The 16,519-nt window shown below is 36.3% G+C and overlaps 1 protein-coding gene and 1 pseudogene across 1 annotated transcript in view; both read right to left on the bottom strand.

Annotated features, from left to right (window-relative positions):
• MICU2 (mitochondrial calcium uptake 2) overlaps positions 1-16,519 on the bottom strand; it is a 104,871-nt gene that overhangs the window by 22,114 nt on the left and 66,238 nt on the right. The window contains exons 5-7 of the mRNA XM_064373521.1: positions 11,335-11,382; positions 9,672-9,754; positions 6,541-6,606 (exon numbers count right to left, since the gene is read on the bottom strand). Of these exons, the coding sequence (XP_064229591.1) occupies positions 6,541-6,606; positions 9,672-9,754; positions 11,335-11,382 (197 nt within the window). The remainder of the gene's footprint in view (positions 1-6,540; positions 6,607-9,671; positions 9,755-11,334; positions 11,383-16,519) is intronic.
• LOC135273899 (small nucleolar RNA U13) lies at positions 16,169-16,266 on the bottom strand (annotated as a pseudogene).

Genomic DNA, 16,519 nt, shown 5'->3' with positions numbered 1-16,519 from the left:
TCACCATGTTGGCCAGTCAATCTCTTTTTTTTTTTTTTGAGATGGAGTTTCGATCTTGTTCCCCAGGCTGGAATGCAATGGCATAATCTCGGCTCACTGCAACCTCAGCCTCCCAGGTTCAAGATATTCTCCTACCTCAGCTTATCGAGTAGCTGGGATTACAGGCATATGCCATCAAGCCTGGCTAATTTTTTGTATTTTTAGTAGAAACAGGGTTTCTCTATTTTGGTCAGGCTGGTCTCCAACTCCCAACCTCAGGTGATCCACCCACCTCAGCCTCCCAAGTGCTGGGATTACAGGTGTGAGTCACCTCGCCCGGCCATCTCTGTCTTTTAATTGGTGCATTTAGACTATTTACAGTTAATATAATTATTACTGTGTTAGGGCTTAAGTCTGCCAATTTATTTTTTGTTTTCTATTTATTCTGTTTTTCAGTTCTCTGTTTTCCTTTTCTTGCCTTCTTTTGGGCTACTCAAATATTTTGTAGAATTCATTGTTGATTTATCTATATAGCATTTTTTAGAATATTTATTTGTACAGCCTTTTTGTGGTTGCTCTAGGTATTTTATATATATGACACAGTCTACTGGTGTCATGAGGTTAGCAGTTTATGTGTGAAGTATAGAAACCTTATGTACCTTTAAGTTCCCTTACTTTCCATGTTTATGATGGTTTTAAATATTTCTCCTACAAACATTTAGAACATTAGATGTTACCATTTTTGCTTCAGTCTTAAGAGAAGTAAAGTCTAGTCTATTTATGCATATTTTTGCTTAGTATGTTCTTCCTTCCTGGTGTTCCAAGGTCCTCCTTTTATCATTATCTTTCTGTTTAGAGAATTATGTTTAGCTACTTATTTAGGGTAGATCTGCTGATGAGAAATTCTCTTAGTTTTCCTTCATCTGAGAATGTCTTGATTTTCTCCTCATTCTTGAAGGTTATTTTCACTGGATATTGGATTTACATTGACAGTTATCTTCTTTCAGCACTTGGAAAATGTGCCACTTCTTTCTGGTCTTGAACAAAGTGAGATGAGAGATGAGAAACTGCTGTCATTCTGTTTTTCTCCTACAGGTAAGTGTTGTTTTGAAATGAACTAAACTGACTCCATCTTAGAAAAAAGCCTGACAAGCTCCAGCTTAGCTTTGCTCTTCCTTCCACAGCCCCCCCAGGTGCATTACTGGGTCACGCTGTACTCAAAGCTTTGAATCGCTGAAGTTTGGTTCATGCTGTTCTCAGTACCCATAACTCTTGTAACTGCATCCTGCTTGGCAAGTCTACCTGCTATTGTGAAAATACCCCCCAATGATCGTATAGAAACACTCTTAGTAACCAGCAACTATGGGAACCTCCTGCCTCCTGGTTACTAGCTTCCTCCTACTAACTTGCTTGTTCTGCTTCTGTAAAATTCCGCTTCAGCTAGACTCTCCCTCCCCTCTTTTCTAGGTTAGGTATATAAAAAAAATCTTGGCCTCTTTGGGGCCGAGAAAATTTTGAGCATTAGCTGTCTCTCGGTCGCCGGCAATAAAGGACTCTCAAATTGGAACTCAGAGTGTGGCACTTTCTCTAACTTGCTCAGGTATAACAGTTTCATCACTGCTAACTTAAGATTTTTTTGTTTCATTTTCAGAAGTTTATGTATCTTGGTGTGGATTTCTTTGGGGTTAGACTACCCGAGGTTTGCTCAGTCTCCTGAATCTATGTTAATGTCTTCTGCCAAATTTGGGAAGTTTTCAGCTATTACTTCAAGTACTGTTTTCAATACTACTCACTCTCTCTCATCTCCTTCTAAGACTATGACAACACAAATATCAGATCTTTTGTTATAATCCCAGAAGTTCCCAAGGCTCTGTTCATTTATTTTCAGTCTTTTCCTCTCTGTTGTTCACACTGGGTAACTTCTATTGTTCTGTCTTCCAGTTCATTCATCCTTTCCTCCGTCTCCTCCATTCTGCTGTCGAGTCTACTCAATGAATTTTTAATTCAGTTACTGTAATTTTCAGTTCTAAAATTTTCATTTGGTTATTCTTCTACAGTTTCTATTTCTTTGCTGATGCTTTTATCTTTTCATTTGTTTTAAATGTGTTTGTAACTGCTTGTTGAAGTATTCTGACAATGGCTGCTTTAGAATCATTATCTGATAATGCTAACATTTCTGTTATCTTGGTGTTGGCATTTATTGCTTGTCTTTTTACATCAATTTTGAGATAATGCTGGTTCTTTGTATAATGAATTATTTTAAAAATTGAAATCTGGACATTTTCAGTATTGTGAGACCTTGAACCTTATTTAATGCTTCTGTTTTAGCTGGCTTTCTCTGGCAGTATTCTAACAGGAGAAGAGAGATGCTGCCTCCTTACAGCCAGGTGATGGTGGAAGCCTAGGTTCCCCAGAGCCTCCACTAACACTTGAGGACAGATCTCTTCATTACTGTTATGCAGGGATTAAAGTTCCTGCTCCACACTAGGCCTTCACTGATACTGCCCTGAATGGGAGGGGTTGGAGTGCCTTGACACTCAGATATTCAGTTACTGTAGCAGAAAATGGATTAAAACAGTTACACTGCTAAATTTCCTTTGAAAGATAGCTTCTAATTTTGATATTTACCACATACCAAAAAACAAATGAAAGAAGTAATTTTTTTCTAATCAGATTAGAATCAACTATTGCTCTGAGTCTGAAATACAGCTGCAGTTTAATGTCAAATTTATTTTTATTTATTTTTTAAAAAGATAAGGTCTTGCTCTGTCACTGAGGCTGTAGTGTAGTGGCATGATAAGAGCTCACTCTAGCCTTGAACTTCTGGGCTTAAGGGATTCTCCTGCCTCAGCCTCTCAAGTAGCTAGGACTACAGGTGTGTGCCACTATGCCTATTTTTGTAGAGATGAGGTCTTACTATGATACTCATGCTTATCATAAACTCCTGGTTTCAAGTGACCATTATACCTTGGCCTCCCAAAGCACTGGGATTACAGGTATGAACCATCATGCTGGGACAAGATAAATATTATTTAGAGATAACATGATTTTACACTTAGAACAACCAAGAAAATAAACAGAAAAGTAAAAATAGTAAGATAATTCAGACGAGAGCAAAAACACTAAAAATCAAATAGATTTCCTGTTTAGTTACAATCATTTTCCCCTGGAGGGAAAAAAAGAGTTCATTTATGTAACAGTAAAAAAGTAATGTAAAGTTCCTAGGGATGCCCTCAAGAAATAACTTAGATGAATGAAAAAATTAAATGTAAATAAATAAAACCACAACTAAACCAGAAGATAACATAGGTTAGTATTTTGATGTGGGGAGGGCCTTTTAAAGAATGAAAATAATTGGATAAATTAAGTGAGATAAATATGACATTAAATCCATAATAAAAACTAATCTGAAAAATACTTCAACAATTTTGCAGATTACTAAGTTAATTTTCTTAAATATAAAATACTCTCAAGAGCATATATGAAACAAAAAACCAAGTCTCAAAAAACAGAAATATAAAATTTATAAAATAAGAAATACAAATGCTCTAAATAATTATCTCAAAAAATATCTGAGATAACTTCTCACTCTATCAAATTGGTGACACAGATTATTAAAACAATAAACAAAACAAAGATACCAAATCCTGGAAAAACTGCTGAGAGATGGGTATGGTTACTCAATGCTGGTGGGACTATAAATTGTTATAACCTTCCCAGAAAGGTTATAATAGAAAGCAATTTGGCAACAGGTACCAAAAACTTAAAAAGTATTCATGTCTTTGCTACAAGAATCTCACTTCTAGAATTTTATTCTAAATTTACATGTTTAGATATTTACTGCGCCATAACTTCTGTAGTCCGGTCTCGCATTACTATAAACAAATACCCGAGACTGGGTAATTTATAAAGAAAAGTGGTTTAATTGGCTCATGGTTCTGCAAGCTATACAGGAAGCACAGGGGCTTCTGCTTCTGAGGAGGCCTTGGGAAACTAACAATCATGGCAGAAGATGAAGGGGAAGCAGAGGCATCTTATGTGGCTGGAGGCAGGAGCAAGAAAGAGATGAATGAGGTGACACCCACTTTTAAACAACCAGATCTCACGACAACTCACCTTGCAATGATAGCACCAAGAAGGATGGTGTTAAACTATGAGAAACCACTCCTGTGATACAATAACCTCCCACCAGGCCTTATCTCCAGCATTGGTGGTTATATTTCAACATGAGATTTGGGTGGGGACACAGATCCAAACCATATCAACTTCTAATAGCAAATATTTGGAAACAATCTTAATAACCAATTAATAGGCCAACGTTTAAATACATCACATCCATCTGATTAGGTATTTGTTCATTCATTAAAGAATATTAACTGAGCATGTCGTCCATGCCTGGCACTTTACAAGGCCACATAGATACAATCTGCATAGTAAAGACTTAATCTTATCAGAACAGAGGTCTGGCCTTTGTTCTGGGCTGCTGGAAGATGATCTCAAAGAAAAGAGTGTCTTTGTTGACTGGGGGGCCTCGGGCCACAGCAGACAGTCTAAAAATAAGATTTAGGGTAGGGATTTGGATGAAGGGGATCAGCTTGACCCTGGAATGGCTGGAGACAAGGGTCAGCCACATGGGCAGCCAACCAGGTTTACATGGCTGACCCAAATAAAATCTCTGGACATCAACGTCTTGGCGGGCTTCTCTGGTTGGCACTACTCTGTGCCTATTATCACACACCATTGCCAGGGAAAGTTAGCACTACCCACGACTCCACTAGAAGACAACTGGAACCTCTGCTTGTAGGACTTTTTGGAATTCTGCTCCATGTGCCCCTTGCCTTGGCTTTTTTTTTTTTTTTTTTTGAGACTGAGTTTTGCTCTTGTTGCCCAGGCCGGAGTGCAATGGAGCGATCTTGGCTCACCGCAACCTCCGCCTCCCAGGTTCAAGCAATTCTCCTGCCTCAGCCTCCTGAGTAGCTGGGATTATAGGCATGCATCACCATGCTTGGCTAATTTTTGTATTTTTTTAGTAGAGACGGGGTTTCTCCATGTTGGTCAGGCTGGTCTCGAACTCCCAACCTCAGGTGATCTGCCCACCTTGGCCCCCAAAGTGCTGGGATTACCACGCCTGGCCGCCCTGGCTGATGCTTTATCCTCTCCCTGTGGTAAACTGTTACCATGACCATAACTTTGTGAGTTATGTCAGTTCTTCTAGTAAGTTACTGAACCTCAGAGTGGTCTTGGGGGTCCCCTTGAATTCTGTAGTTGCTGTCAGAAGTTAGAGTGGCCTTGTGAACTACTACCTAACATCACACAACCTTAAAGAGAAGCATGATACTTTCATTGTAGAGCGCACAAACAATTATATTAACATGTGACAAGGTGTTGTGATTGGGGACATACAAGGTATTAGGAGAGCACACAAGATATGTTCAGGAAAAGGGAGTATCATTCAGGGAATTGAATGTGAGCCAAAAAGTTCAGTATACAACTGCTCAAAGGGAATGAAATATAAAGAACTGTGACTTTAATAATTTGTTGATTTTGAAGCAGACATGCTCTAAAATATGAAGTGATTTAAAACTTTAAGAAAATCTTATGAAAAGCAGAGTGTGGAATTACAATTGATTAAATGATTAATGAAAAATGCACTGATAGGCATTACTGATGGGAATAAGAATTGGTTCATATTCTCTAGAAGGTATTTGTCAATATTTATGAAAGTCTGTCAATGACCTTAGAAATATTCATCTTTCAACCCAGCAACTGAATTTCAGGGGTTATTCCTGAGATATGTTCACATATGTAAAAATTATATAATTACAATTATTCAATGCAGCATTATTTGTAATATCAAAAGATGAATACCTGTTAAATATCTTTCAAAAGGGGAATGGCTACATAAACTGCTATATCCATACAACAAAGTACTATGAAGCCATTAAAAAAGAATGACATCCTTAGATATATTAAGTTAAAAAAGAAGAGTGTGGAACAATGTATAGTATGTTACTGCTTATATTAAAACAGAAAAAAGAATACAGATGTATCTATTTACTTCTTTACATGTATACTTATATATGCGTAAAACCTCTGGAAGAATATGCAAGAAACTGAAAGCACTAATTGCCCAGGGAGGAGAACTAGGTGACTGGGAGGGAAATTCTGCTCTACCTACATACTCCTGTGGACCACCACCCGAAGTTAGGAACACGTAAATATAGCATATATATTTAAAATACAGTCATGTATTGCTTAACCATAGGGAGAAGTGCTGAGAATGCATTGTTAGGTGGCTGTCACTGTAGAATATCACAGTGTACTTACACAAACTTAGGTGGTATACCCCACCACATACCTCTGCTATACAGTACAGCCTATTGCTCAGACCACCACTGTATATGCAGTCTGTTGTTGACTAAAAAGTTATGTGGTGCATGACTGTATTAAAAAAATTAAATTTCTGATACCAAATCTATTGGTAACTATTGGGAATATCTGAACAAACAGAATAGAGTAGCTATTATAAATATCAATTGTTTGTAAATCATTTATACATACCTGATATCCAGCTTCATTAGTTTTCACTGTCATCAAGTCATCTTGTTTACTTATTATCTTCTGCAGCTAAAAAGATTGCAATCATGAGTTTACATGTGTCCCTACCAGATTTTTCAAAACAACCTAAAAAACAGATGCCAAGTTGTTGTTGTTATAAAATATATGTAGTTATTTGCTGAATATTAACTTAAATTCTTTCTAACCATAAATCCTATTATCTTTTTCTCTTAGGCGATGTAAGAATCAGAGGACAAAAGAGATAACAAAAGTATTAACATTATTATTACTACAATTTTCTACTAAGAAAGTTAGCTTTTTAATAGATACATGTTCTTAGGTAGCACTCTATAAAAACTTCAAGATTACACTTTCTTTCAAGAGCATTTTTACTCATAATTAATTTGTTATATCACTAGTTTATGGTGACATTTTCAAGTACGTAGTTCTTAAAAAGCGATTTATATTATACACATAGTCTTACTTTTCCCTTTATGCATTTATAAAGCATTAAAATAATTTAAAGACTTACATTTCTACTAATTAGGACATTGTAAATAATATCTTGAAATTGAGTACATTAAAAACCTACCTGCCTTTCAGGAGCATTTGTATTAATCCTCATATGGAAAGCAAATTTAAAAAGAGAGCATTTTAAAGGAATCAGATATAGACAAAAATCCCAAACTATGGATTCAAATCAATTAGGAGACAACTCTGTATCCATTTTTTTTTCTAGGCTATTTAACATTTTGAAAACTGCTGCAATTAATTCCATATTAGTTATTTCAAATTTGGCTATTTCTATTATGTTTGTTTTAGGTTTATTTCTAGTTCTCTAAATCTCTCAGCCAGTTTTCAATGTCCCCCTTTCCCCTACTTGTTTATTTTAGAAAAAAGTTAAAAAGCTTTATATTTATTTTATTTTTATTTTTTATTTTTATTTTTGAGACAAAGTCTCACTCTGTCGCCAGGCTGGAGTGCAGTGGCATGATCTCGGCTCACTGCAACCTCCACCTCCCGGGTTCAAGCGATTTTCCTGCCTCAGCCTCTCGAGTAGGTGGGACTACAGGTACATGCCACCATGCCCAGCTAATTTTGTATTTTTAGTAGAGACGGGGTTTCACCACGTTGGCCAGAATGTTCTCGATCTCTTGACTTCGTGATCCGCCTGCCTTGGCCTCCCAAAGTGCTGGGATTACAAGTATGAGCCACTGTGCCTGGTCTATTTTTAAAGTTGACAATCAAATGGTATAATGCCAAGTTCAATATCCAAACATTTCTCCCTGTGCTTATTCCCCTGGAACCTCTTATTTTTATTACAGAAAATTTCAAACATAAGTAAAATGAACAGAATTCTATGATAAGTCACCATATAAATATTGCTTATCTTCAATAATTATCAGTATTCTGCCATTCCTGGCTCATATATACCTCTACCTGCTCCCTGTTCCCCTTCCAGTTATTGTTATTTATAGCTCTTCAGGAAAAAATTACATATATTAAAATGTACAAATATCAGCCATACAATTTTGACAAAGTTTCTTTGTGTCTCTTCCCAGTTTCCAATCCTAGTTTCTCTTTTACTCTTGTTCCCACAGAGACAGTTCTGATTTTTTTCCCAACGTAAATTAGTTTCACCTAGTTTAGAAATTCAAATAAATGAAATTAAACAGCATGTGTCCACCTTCTTTCACTCAGCATAATGATCTTAAGATTCATCCATGTTGTTTGCCTGTCAGTAGTTGGTGCCATTTATTGTTGCATTTTATTCCATTTTATGAATATAGCATTATTTATTCATTCACCTTTTGATAGATGTTTTCATGGCTCCAGTTTTTGGCTCAATTTTGTGGATGTGGGTTTTAATTTCTCTTGGATAAACCTTAGGAGGATAATAGATCTGTTTAACTTTATAAGAAACTGCCAAACTATCTTCTAAAGTGAATTCTGGTTCCTTCACATCCTCACCAACATCTGATGTGACTAGTCTTTTTAATTTTGGTCATTCTCTTGAGAGGGTAGTAGTATGTCACTGTGGTTTTAACTTGCATTTCCCTGATAACTCATGTGAAAGGTTTCTATATTTATTTAAAAATAACTCTAGCAGATGTATTTAGTATAATAAAACTGTAATGCTACTATATTAAGTGAGCAGTCCTTGCCATCAATATGAAAGCAACGCAAAATAAAAGGACCACCTAAGGAGCAACTGATACTAGGAAACAGACCTACCATTAATCTACTGTTTAGAGAGATTGCACTAAAACCCTGGCATGTATCCCACATAAGCACATGTACCATCGATCAAGGTAAAGATTTAATGGATTAACCATTACTGGCTTTGATCACAGTTGCTATCTTTTATTATTAGCTGACAGAGAACAGCTCATGCAGACAGTTGTTATTTTACGAGTTCTTGAGATAAAGAAGCAAGGAATACACTTACTAACAGTTTTCAGATCTGAATGTTAATAAAACATGAATGTTCACAAAACACAAAAGTAACAAACTGATGCAATCTGTATTTTAGGACATTTTCACAAGGCTTTTATTACCATACTTTATCATTACTTTTACATTTGCTATTCAAATCACTTTGTTACATTTATGTTTTAGGTATTAAAGTGATTCTCATTACTTTTCTAGTACATATGGTGGGTAGAGTAAGAAATAAAATCTACTAGGAAAACTTTCAGATAAACTAAGATAAATCCCTCCCTTTTAAATATGCTTTTTTGATATGTAAAGAACTATCTGATTCTTTGAAGAAAATTTCAAATATAAGATGCTACATATGGCTGGGCACAGTGGCTCATGCCTGTAATCCCACCACTTTGGGAGGCTGAGGCAGGTGTATTACCTGAGGTCAGGAGTTCGAGATCAGCCTTGCCAACATGGTGAAGCCCCATCTCTAATAAAAATATAAAAAATTAGCTGGGCACAGTGGCAAGTGCCTGTAATCCCAGCTACCCAGGAGGCTGAGGCAGGAGAATCGCTCGAATGTGGGAGGCAGAGGCTACAGTGATCTGAGATCGTGCCACTGCACTCCAGCCTGGGCAACAGAGTATAAAATTATCACACAAACATCCAGGTATTTTATGATAAACCTAAAATAATTAGCATCTACTTACCTTAAAAAATTCCCTTTTATCAATCATCTCATTACCATCTGTATCCAGCATTTTAAAAGCAACATGAAATCCAGAATGGGGTTCTGCAGTGAAGTGAAAAATGAAAAATGTTGATGAAAAGCAAGTTATTTGCAGATAGACAGATCTTCAAATTTCACATAAACTAGCAGAAACTGTATGAATAAGGTTCTACACAGAAAACATAATGATTTCTTATAACAATTCCAAAGGCTGACATTTGGTGTTACGGCTTTGTTCCCTACCTTCTCCAACACCCTTTCCATAGGTGCTACTGCTGTGATGGTAAGTGTTCCGCCTTTCAATGCAAAATTAATTTGTGGGCTTAATTTATTTCTTTAGCTCTACTAGGGGTTTTTCTATATTCTTACAGTACCTTGGCTATTTTCAAATTAATGATTACTTTTTATTTCCCTTTTTCAGAGTACTTAAAAAACAACAACAATGGATTTTGCAATCATTTTAGACTTACACAAATTTTGTAAAGATAGTACAAAGAGTCTACAGAGTCTCCATATACTCTTTGCTCAGCCTCCTCTAATTTTTTTTCGTTTTTTTTTTTTTCAGACAGAGTCTAGCTCTGTAGCCGGGCTGGAGTGCAGTGGCACAATCTCCGCTCACTGCACCCTCTGTCTCCTGGGTTCAAGTGATTCGCCTGCCTCAGCCTCCCGAGTAGCTGGGATTACAGGCACATGCCACCATGCCCAGCTAATTTTTGTATTTTTAGTAGAAATGGGGTTTCACCATGTTGACCAGGAAAGTCTCGATCTCCTGACCTTGTGATACGCCCACCTCAGCTTCCCAAAGTGCATGAGCCACCATGCCCAGTCAATTTTTTTTTTTGAGACAGGGTCTCACTCTGCCACCCAGGTTGGAGTACAGCAGTGTGATCACAGCTTACTGCAGCTTCAACCTCCTGGGCTCAAGCAATCCTCTCACCTCAGCCCCCACAAGTAGCTGGGACTACAAGTATGCACTACCACACCTTGTCAATTTTTTTTACTTTTTTGTAGAGATGAGGTTTTACCATGTTGCCCAGGTATCAAACTCTGGGCTCAAGCTAAGGTGCTGGGGTGAGCCACCACGGCTGGTCTTCTAATATTAACATCTTACACAACCATAGTACATTTATAAAGACTAAGAAATTAACATGGCATAGCATTATGAACTACACTATTGACTTTATCGAGATTTCATGTTTTTTCACTAATGCTGTTTTCCTATTCTAGGATCAAATATAAGATACCATGTTGTATTTAGTTATGTCTCCTGAGTCTTCTCTAATCTGTATCAGTGTCTCAGTCTTTCCTTGTTTTCCATGATCTTCGCACTTTTGAAGGGTACTGGTCAGGAATTTTGTATAATGTCAAATAAGCATTTTTAAAGTCAAGGCTACCACTACTTTCATTCTCTTGTTCAACAAACTTCCTGTTAAAGAGACAAAGCTATGGGCTACTATAGTGCACAGGAGGTAGAAGAGACTCAAGGGGATAATCGAATCCAACATTATCATTTTGTAGATATAGAAACTAAGGTACCGATAATGTTTTTCATGATAAACACATAAATACCAAACTTTTAAAATCCTGTTTAGTAAGAATAGAGAATTCCACATGATCACTGAGAAAAACTGTGGGATACTTACTAGTGAGGATTGTAAGCAAGAAAAGATACTCGGTATATGAAATTAGCCCTGAAAGAGATAAGATAAAAACATACCAGAAAATAAGTTTTAGATGGTTTAGAAGTAAACATACAGAGACATTAAGATTGAAATTTCACCTAATTAAAAAACCATTTTTACTTTAAATTACCTCTCTTTGATACAATGGAAAATTTTTATAATAGTTGAAGTAGAGTCCTAATACTGAAAAAAAGAAACTATGCTTCATCAGGTTACCACTGCCAGTAAGGAGGTTGTGATGGTTAGTTTTAAGTGTCAGTCTGACTGGGTCACAGACCGAACATCTTGAGTACCCAGATTAAACATCATTTCTGGGTGTGTCTGTGAGAATCTGCATTTACATTGGTAGACCTGGCAAAGTAGGCTGTCCTCCACAGTATGGGTGGGCATTATTCACTCTCTCTTTGTTGAACAAAAAGCGGAGGAAGGAGAAATTCACCATTTTTTTCTACCTCACTTCTTGAGCTAGGACATCTTATGTTCTAGCCTCAGACTGGAGTTTACGCCACTGGCTCCCCTGGTTCTCAGGCCTCCAAATGTGTACTGAATTACACCACCAGCTTTCCTGGGTCTACAACTGGCAGATCAAGGGAATTCTGTACCTCCATAATTGCATGAGCCAGTTCTTCACAGTGAATCTCTATCTATACCTCCAATTGGTTCTGTTTCTCTGGAGAACATTGACTAACACAGAGAAGGAATGGATGCTGGCTAGCAAATAATAGGCATCCACTAGAAGTTCTATTTGCATGGTACTTTATGTAATTTCTACTTAAATTTTTACTATTCATACCATCTCAAGTGAAGCAAATTTATAAATTCAGTAGAATAACAGACTTGGAATACTGAGAGTCAAATTATATTATTTAAAATGTAGCAATTAATTTGTTTGTAGCAGTAACTTGATTTTTCCTTTGGGAAATCATTCTTTGCCAGTCTCAAATATGCAGTTCGGGTAGGATGACCCTACATTTGCCTCTGCAAGTAAATGCTAATTGGCCAAAGCCAATCACTGCATTTCTGTGGAATTGATGTAGGGATGGGCAAGTAGCTCAGGCCAAGGTAACAAGCAGGTTGCAATAGTCTTGATCCAGGGACTGGTTTAGGGATGGGCTATCACCTAAGTTGGGCCACTCAGAGTAGTACACAGCAGGATTTCTGATGCAAATGCTGGATTACTGACTTCTACATTTTTATTTTGTACTGGGCTTTGGTGACGTGAGAATGTTATTCTCAGGAATGTGAGACAATGGAGAGAGTGCCTGGAACTGCCAGAGGCCAGTATTTAGAGCTCGAGAATGTAGCCAATCTTTAATTTCCAGATCCGAAAAATGAATATGGTGATGTTTGAGCACTGGATGAAGTTGGGTTTGAAGCTAACTCTGTCTAGTCATTAAACTTTCTTGGTTGCTCAAGTACATTGTGTCAGGTTTTATGTTGCTTACAATGAAAAAGTTACATTAAATATAGTAATGATATCTCAAAAACATGGCTTCCTGATAAACTAAAAAACAATTGTTCTCTCCGGATCATAAGATTGGTATAATAGCAAAATGCACAATTAATAATTTAAAACATTTTTTAATCATGGAAAATGTCAATCATACACAACAGCAGAGAGAATAATACGATGAATAATTATACAGAATTATATTAATAACACAATGAAACTCAGTGCCAATAATTGTCAACTCACGGCAGGTACTGCTTTACCTATACTTCTTTTCACTCCCTACTTCCCACTGGATTATTTTGAAACAAATCCCACATGCACATATTTCTAAAAAATTCAGGCTGTATATCTAAAAAACCCTCCCTACCAGATAGTTACCATATCTAAAAATTATCATTTCCTTAACATCTTCAAATTCAAATTAGCATTATCAATTTTCCTGTTTTAGATAAGTTCTCAAGTGTGTTCAAATGAGCATCCAAAGAAAGTCCTTACATTGCACTTGGTGAGTAGGTCTCTTAAATCACTTGTTTTTTAAATACTGTGGTAAAATAAATATAACATACCATTTACCATGTAAGCCATTTTTAACTGTACAGTTTGGTGGCATTAAGTGCATTCACATTGTTGTACAACTGGCATTAGAAATTTTCCATCATCCTAAATAGAAACACTGTACACATTAAATGTTAACTCCTAAATCCCACCACTCATCCCCACCTCTAGCCCCTGTAACCTCTATTCCACTTTCTGTCTCTGAATTTGCCTATTCTAGGTACCTCATATAAGATTAATTATATAATATTTGTCCTTTTGTGACTGGCTTATTTCACTTGGCATGTTTTAAAGGTTCTTTCATACTGCAGTATGTGTCAGAATTTCCTTCCTTTTTAAGGCTGAATAATATTCCACTGTATGTATGCATCATATTATGTTTATCCATTCACCTGCTGATGGACATTTGGGCTGTTTCTACTGTGTGGCTACAAATATTGGTGAAGAAATATTTGTCTGAGTCCCTGCTTTCATTTCTTTTGGGTATATACCCAGAAGCAGGACTGCTGCATCATAAGGTAATGCTGTTTAATTTTTGAGGAATCGCTCTATATTTTCTGCAGCAGCTGTGGAAATACAAATTCCCACCAAATTTCTCCACATCCTCAACACTTGTGTTTTCTGCTTTTTTTTTTTTTAACTGCCAATCTACTGAATGCGAAGTGATATCTCAATGTGGTTTTGATTTGCATTTCTCTAATGATTAGTAATGTTGAGTACCTTTTCATGTGCTTATTAGCCATGTATATCTCTTATGTTGAGAAATTTCTATTTGAGTCCTTTTCCCATTAAAAAAAGTTTTGTTATAGTTCTTTATAGTTCTGGTTATTACCTTATCATATATACAAATATATATGATTTGAAAATATTTTCTCCCATTTGTGGATCTTTTTTTCACTCTCTTCATAGTTTTCTTCGATTCACAAATGTTCTTAATTTTGATGTAGTCTAATTTATTTTTATTCCTTTTCTTTCCCTTCTTGTTTTTCTGGAAACAAGGTCTCACTCTGTTGCCCAGGCTAGAGTGCAGTGGCACAGTAATGGCTCACTGCAGCCTTGATCTCCCATGTCTAAGTAATCCTCCCACCTCAGCCTCCCGAGTAGCTGGGACCACAGGGATGTGTCACCATGCCCAGCTAATTAAAAAACTTTTTTTTTTTTTTGGTAGAGGCAGCGTCTTCCTATGTTGCTCTGGCTGGTCTCAAACTCCTGGGCTCAAGTGATCCTCCTGCCTAGGCCTCCCAAAGTGCTGGGATTGCAGGTGTGACCCACCATACCCAGCCTTCCTGTCTCTTATGTCTCTCTTAATATGCAGGTTTTCTCCCTTGTCTTTTTTGCCTCTACCTTTCAACTTAATTGTTGAAAAAGCTGGTCATTTGTCCTGTAAAATTTCCAACAGTCTATAAAATTCTGATGAATGAATCTCCTTGGTATTTCACATGTTCCTCTACCTTCTGTATTTTCTACAAACGGTACTTAGATCCAGATGTGTGCTGCGATTCAAGTTTGAATTTGGCAAGAATTCTTCACAGATGGTTCTATATTTCCAGATGTTTACAGAAAATACTAGATGCCATAGAGAGATACGGATAGTAAGAGTTACAGGAGTTTAGAAAAATGTACAAGCATAACTGAGCTTAGATGATCAAAGGTGTCAGAGAGGAAGTAATTCTAACAGTAATATTTAAATGATTGGTAAAAATTTTAATTAAGCTGATGTGGTATGAGTGGGATAGCTATTTAGGATAGATGAAGCTGAATACAAAAATTGGAGTGACTGAAAAAATGTTCATGTGGAAGCAGCAATGGGAAATAAAACTACTATGGTAGTTCAGACAGGAAGAATAAAGACCTGCAGATGGTGATGGCAGTGGGAATGTATTTACCCTTCTGTGCAGGACACCATACCCTAATGGCTCCCAATGAAATAGAGGAGAGAAGACTCAGGACCAAAGCCCAAAGGCACTTCAGAGCAAGGAAGGCAAAAATTGTGTATCTAGATGACTCCAAGTTTTACCTATAAGTAAAGATTTAAAATGTTTTCAATGACTTCCTTTTTTTGCATTACTGACTTTTTGTTCTATTTTGGAGCAGGTATATTTTTCTTTAATACAAAGACCATAGTACATTTTCAGATTTATTTTGCTTTCAACTATTTAGTCCTTATATAAAGGGAGAATAAATTAAATGTGTTTTGTCATATCTTGTACCTGGGAGAAGTGCTCTAATGTTAGCTGAAAGATCAAAGTATTTCATTCTTTGGCAGCCTTAAGAATTTTTCTAATTATCAAAGGAATATGGCAATATGAAAAAAAATGGCCAAACTGCTAGACTGCACTGGGCATGGTGCCAAAAGGAGACCTTGCTTTTCTTTTCTGTAGACACAGGTACAGGTCCTTTATGCAAGCAGAACTTTCTGAAAAATAAAATTCCAGTGTCTTTCTTTGAAATACTGACTTAAAATAAAAAGCTTGAATAATCATAGAGTTGAGACAGTATAAAAACAGTACCCTTCACTCTCAAGGTGGGTTATAAATAAACAAGCATTCTAGGCCTGTGTCCACTGAAAATGTTTTTAAAGAAAACTGACACACGAGAATACTGACAGGAGAAATAGTTTAATATATATTTGTTAAATTTAATTGTAAAACAAATGCTATTAAATGGCAATGATTCAATACTGCCTTAGGGGAATATTTTAAATAATTTATGTTTAAAAGTTTCTTAAAGAATCCATAAGAGGAGCACTAGAAGAAATGAATAAATTCTGATTTTTTTCCCCCTTCATGTCAGACAACTAATACGTTGTCCTTGTAACAAGGTCTGAAGGAGGCACATCTCACTCATGAGTGTGAAAACCCAATCAACACTTAAGACGAATAAATTCTGGCAGTTACAATGCTTATCTAGAAATATTACTCTGGAACCATTCTAAAATGTGATCTGCTGTTAAGTACAATTTTGTGAATCCTGTTTTCCAAAGACATTGAATTATCCCATCTATTGTAAGAATATATCTTATACCATATCTCATAATTTATACTCAGTATATTTTTGAGGATAGTATTGAGAATTATGCTCAGTTTAAAATATATATATAATAACTTACAACTTATTCTTTCTTATAATAATACATGT

The sequence above is a fragment of the Aotus nancymaae genome, unplaced genomic scaffold (genome assembly GCF_030222135.1).
Source record: "Aotus nancymaae isolate 86718 unplaced genomic scaffold, 86718_ANA_hifiasm-v0.15.2.pri h1tg000009l, whole genome shotgun sequence".
Lineage (NCBI taxonomy): Eukaryota > Metazoa > Chordata > Mammalia > Primates > Aotidae > Aotus > Aotus nancymaae.
Note: the sequence above shows the minus strand (reverse complement) of the source record. Positions and strands in the feature narration are given on the sequence as shown.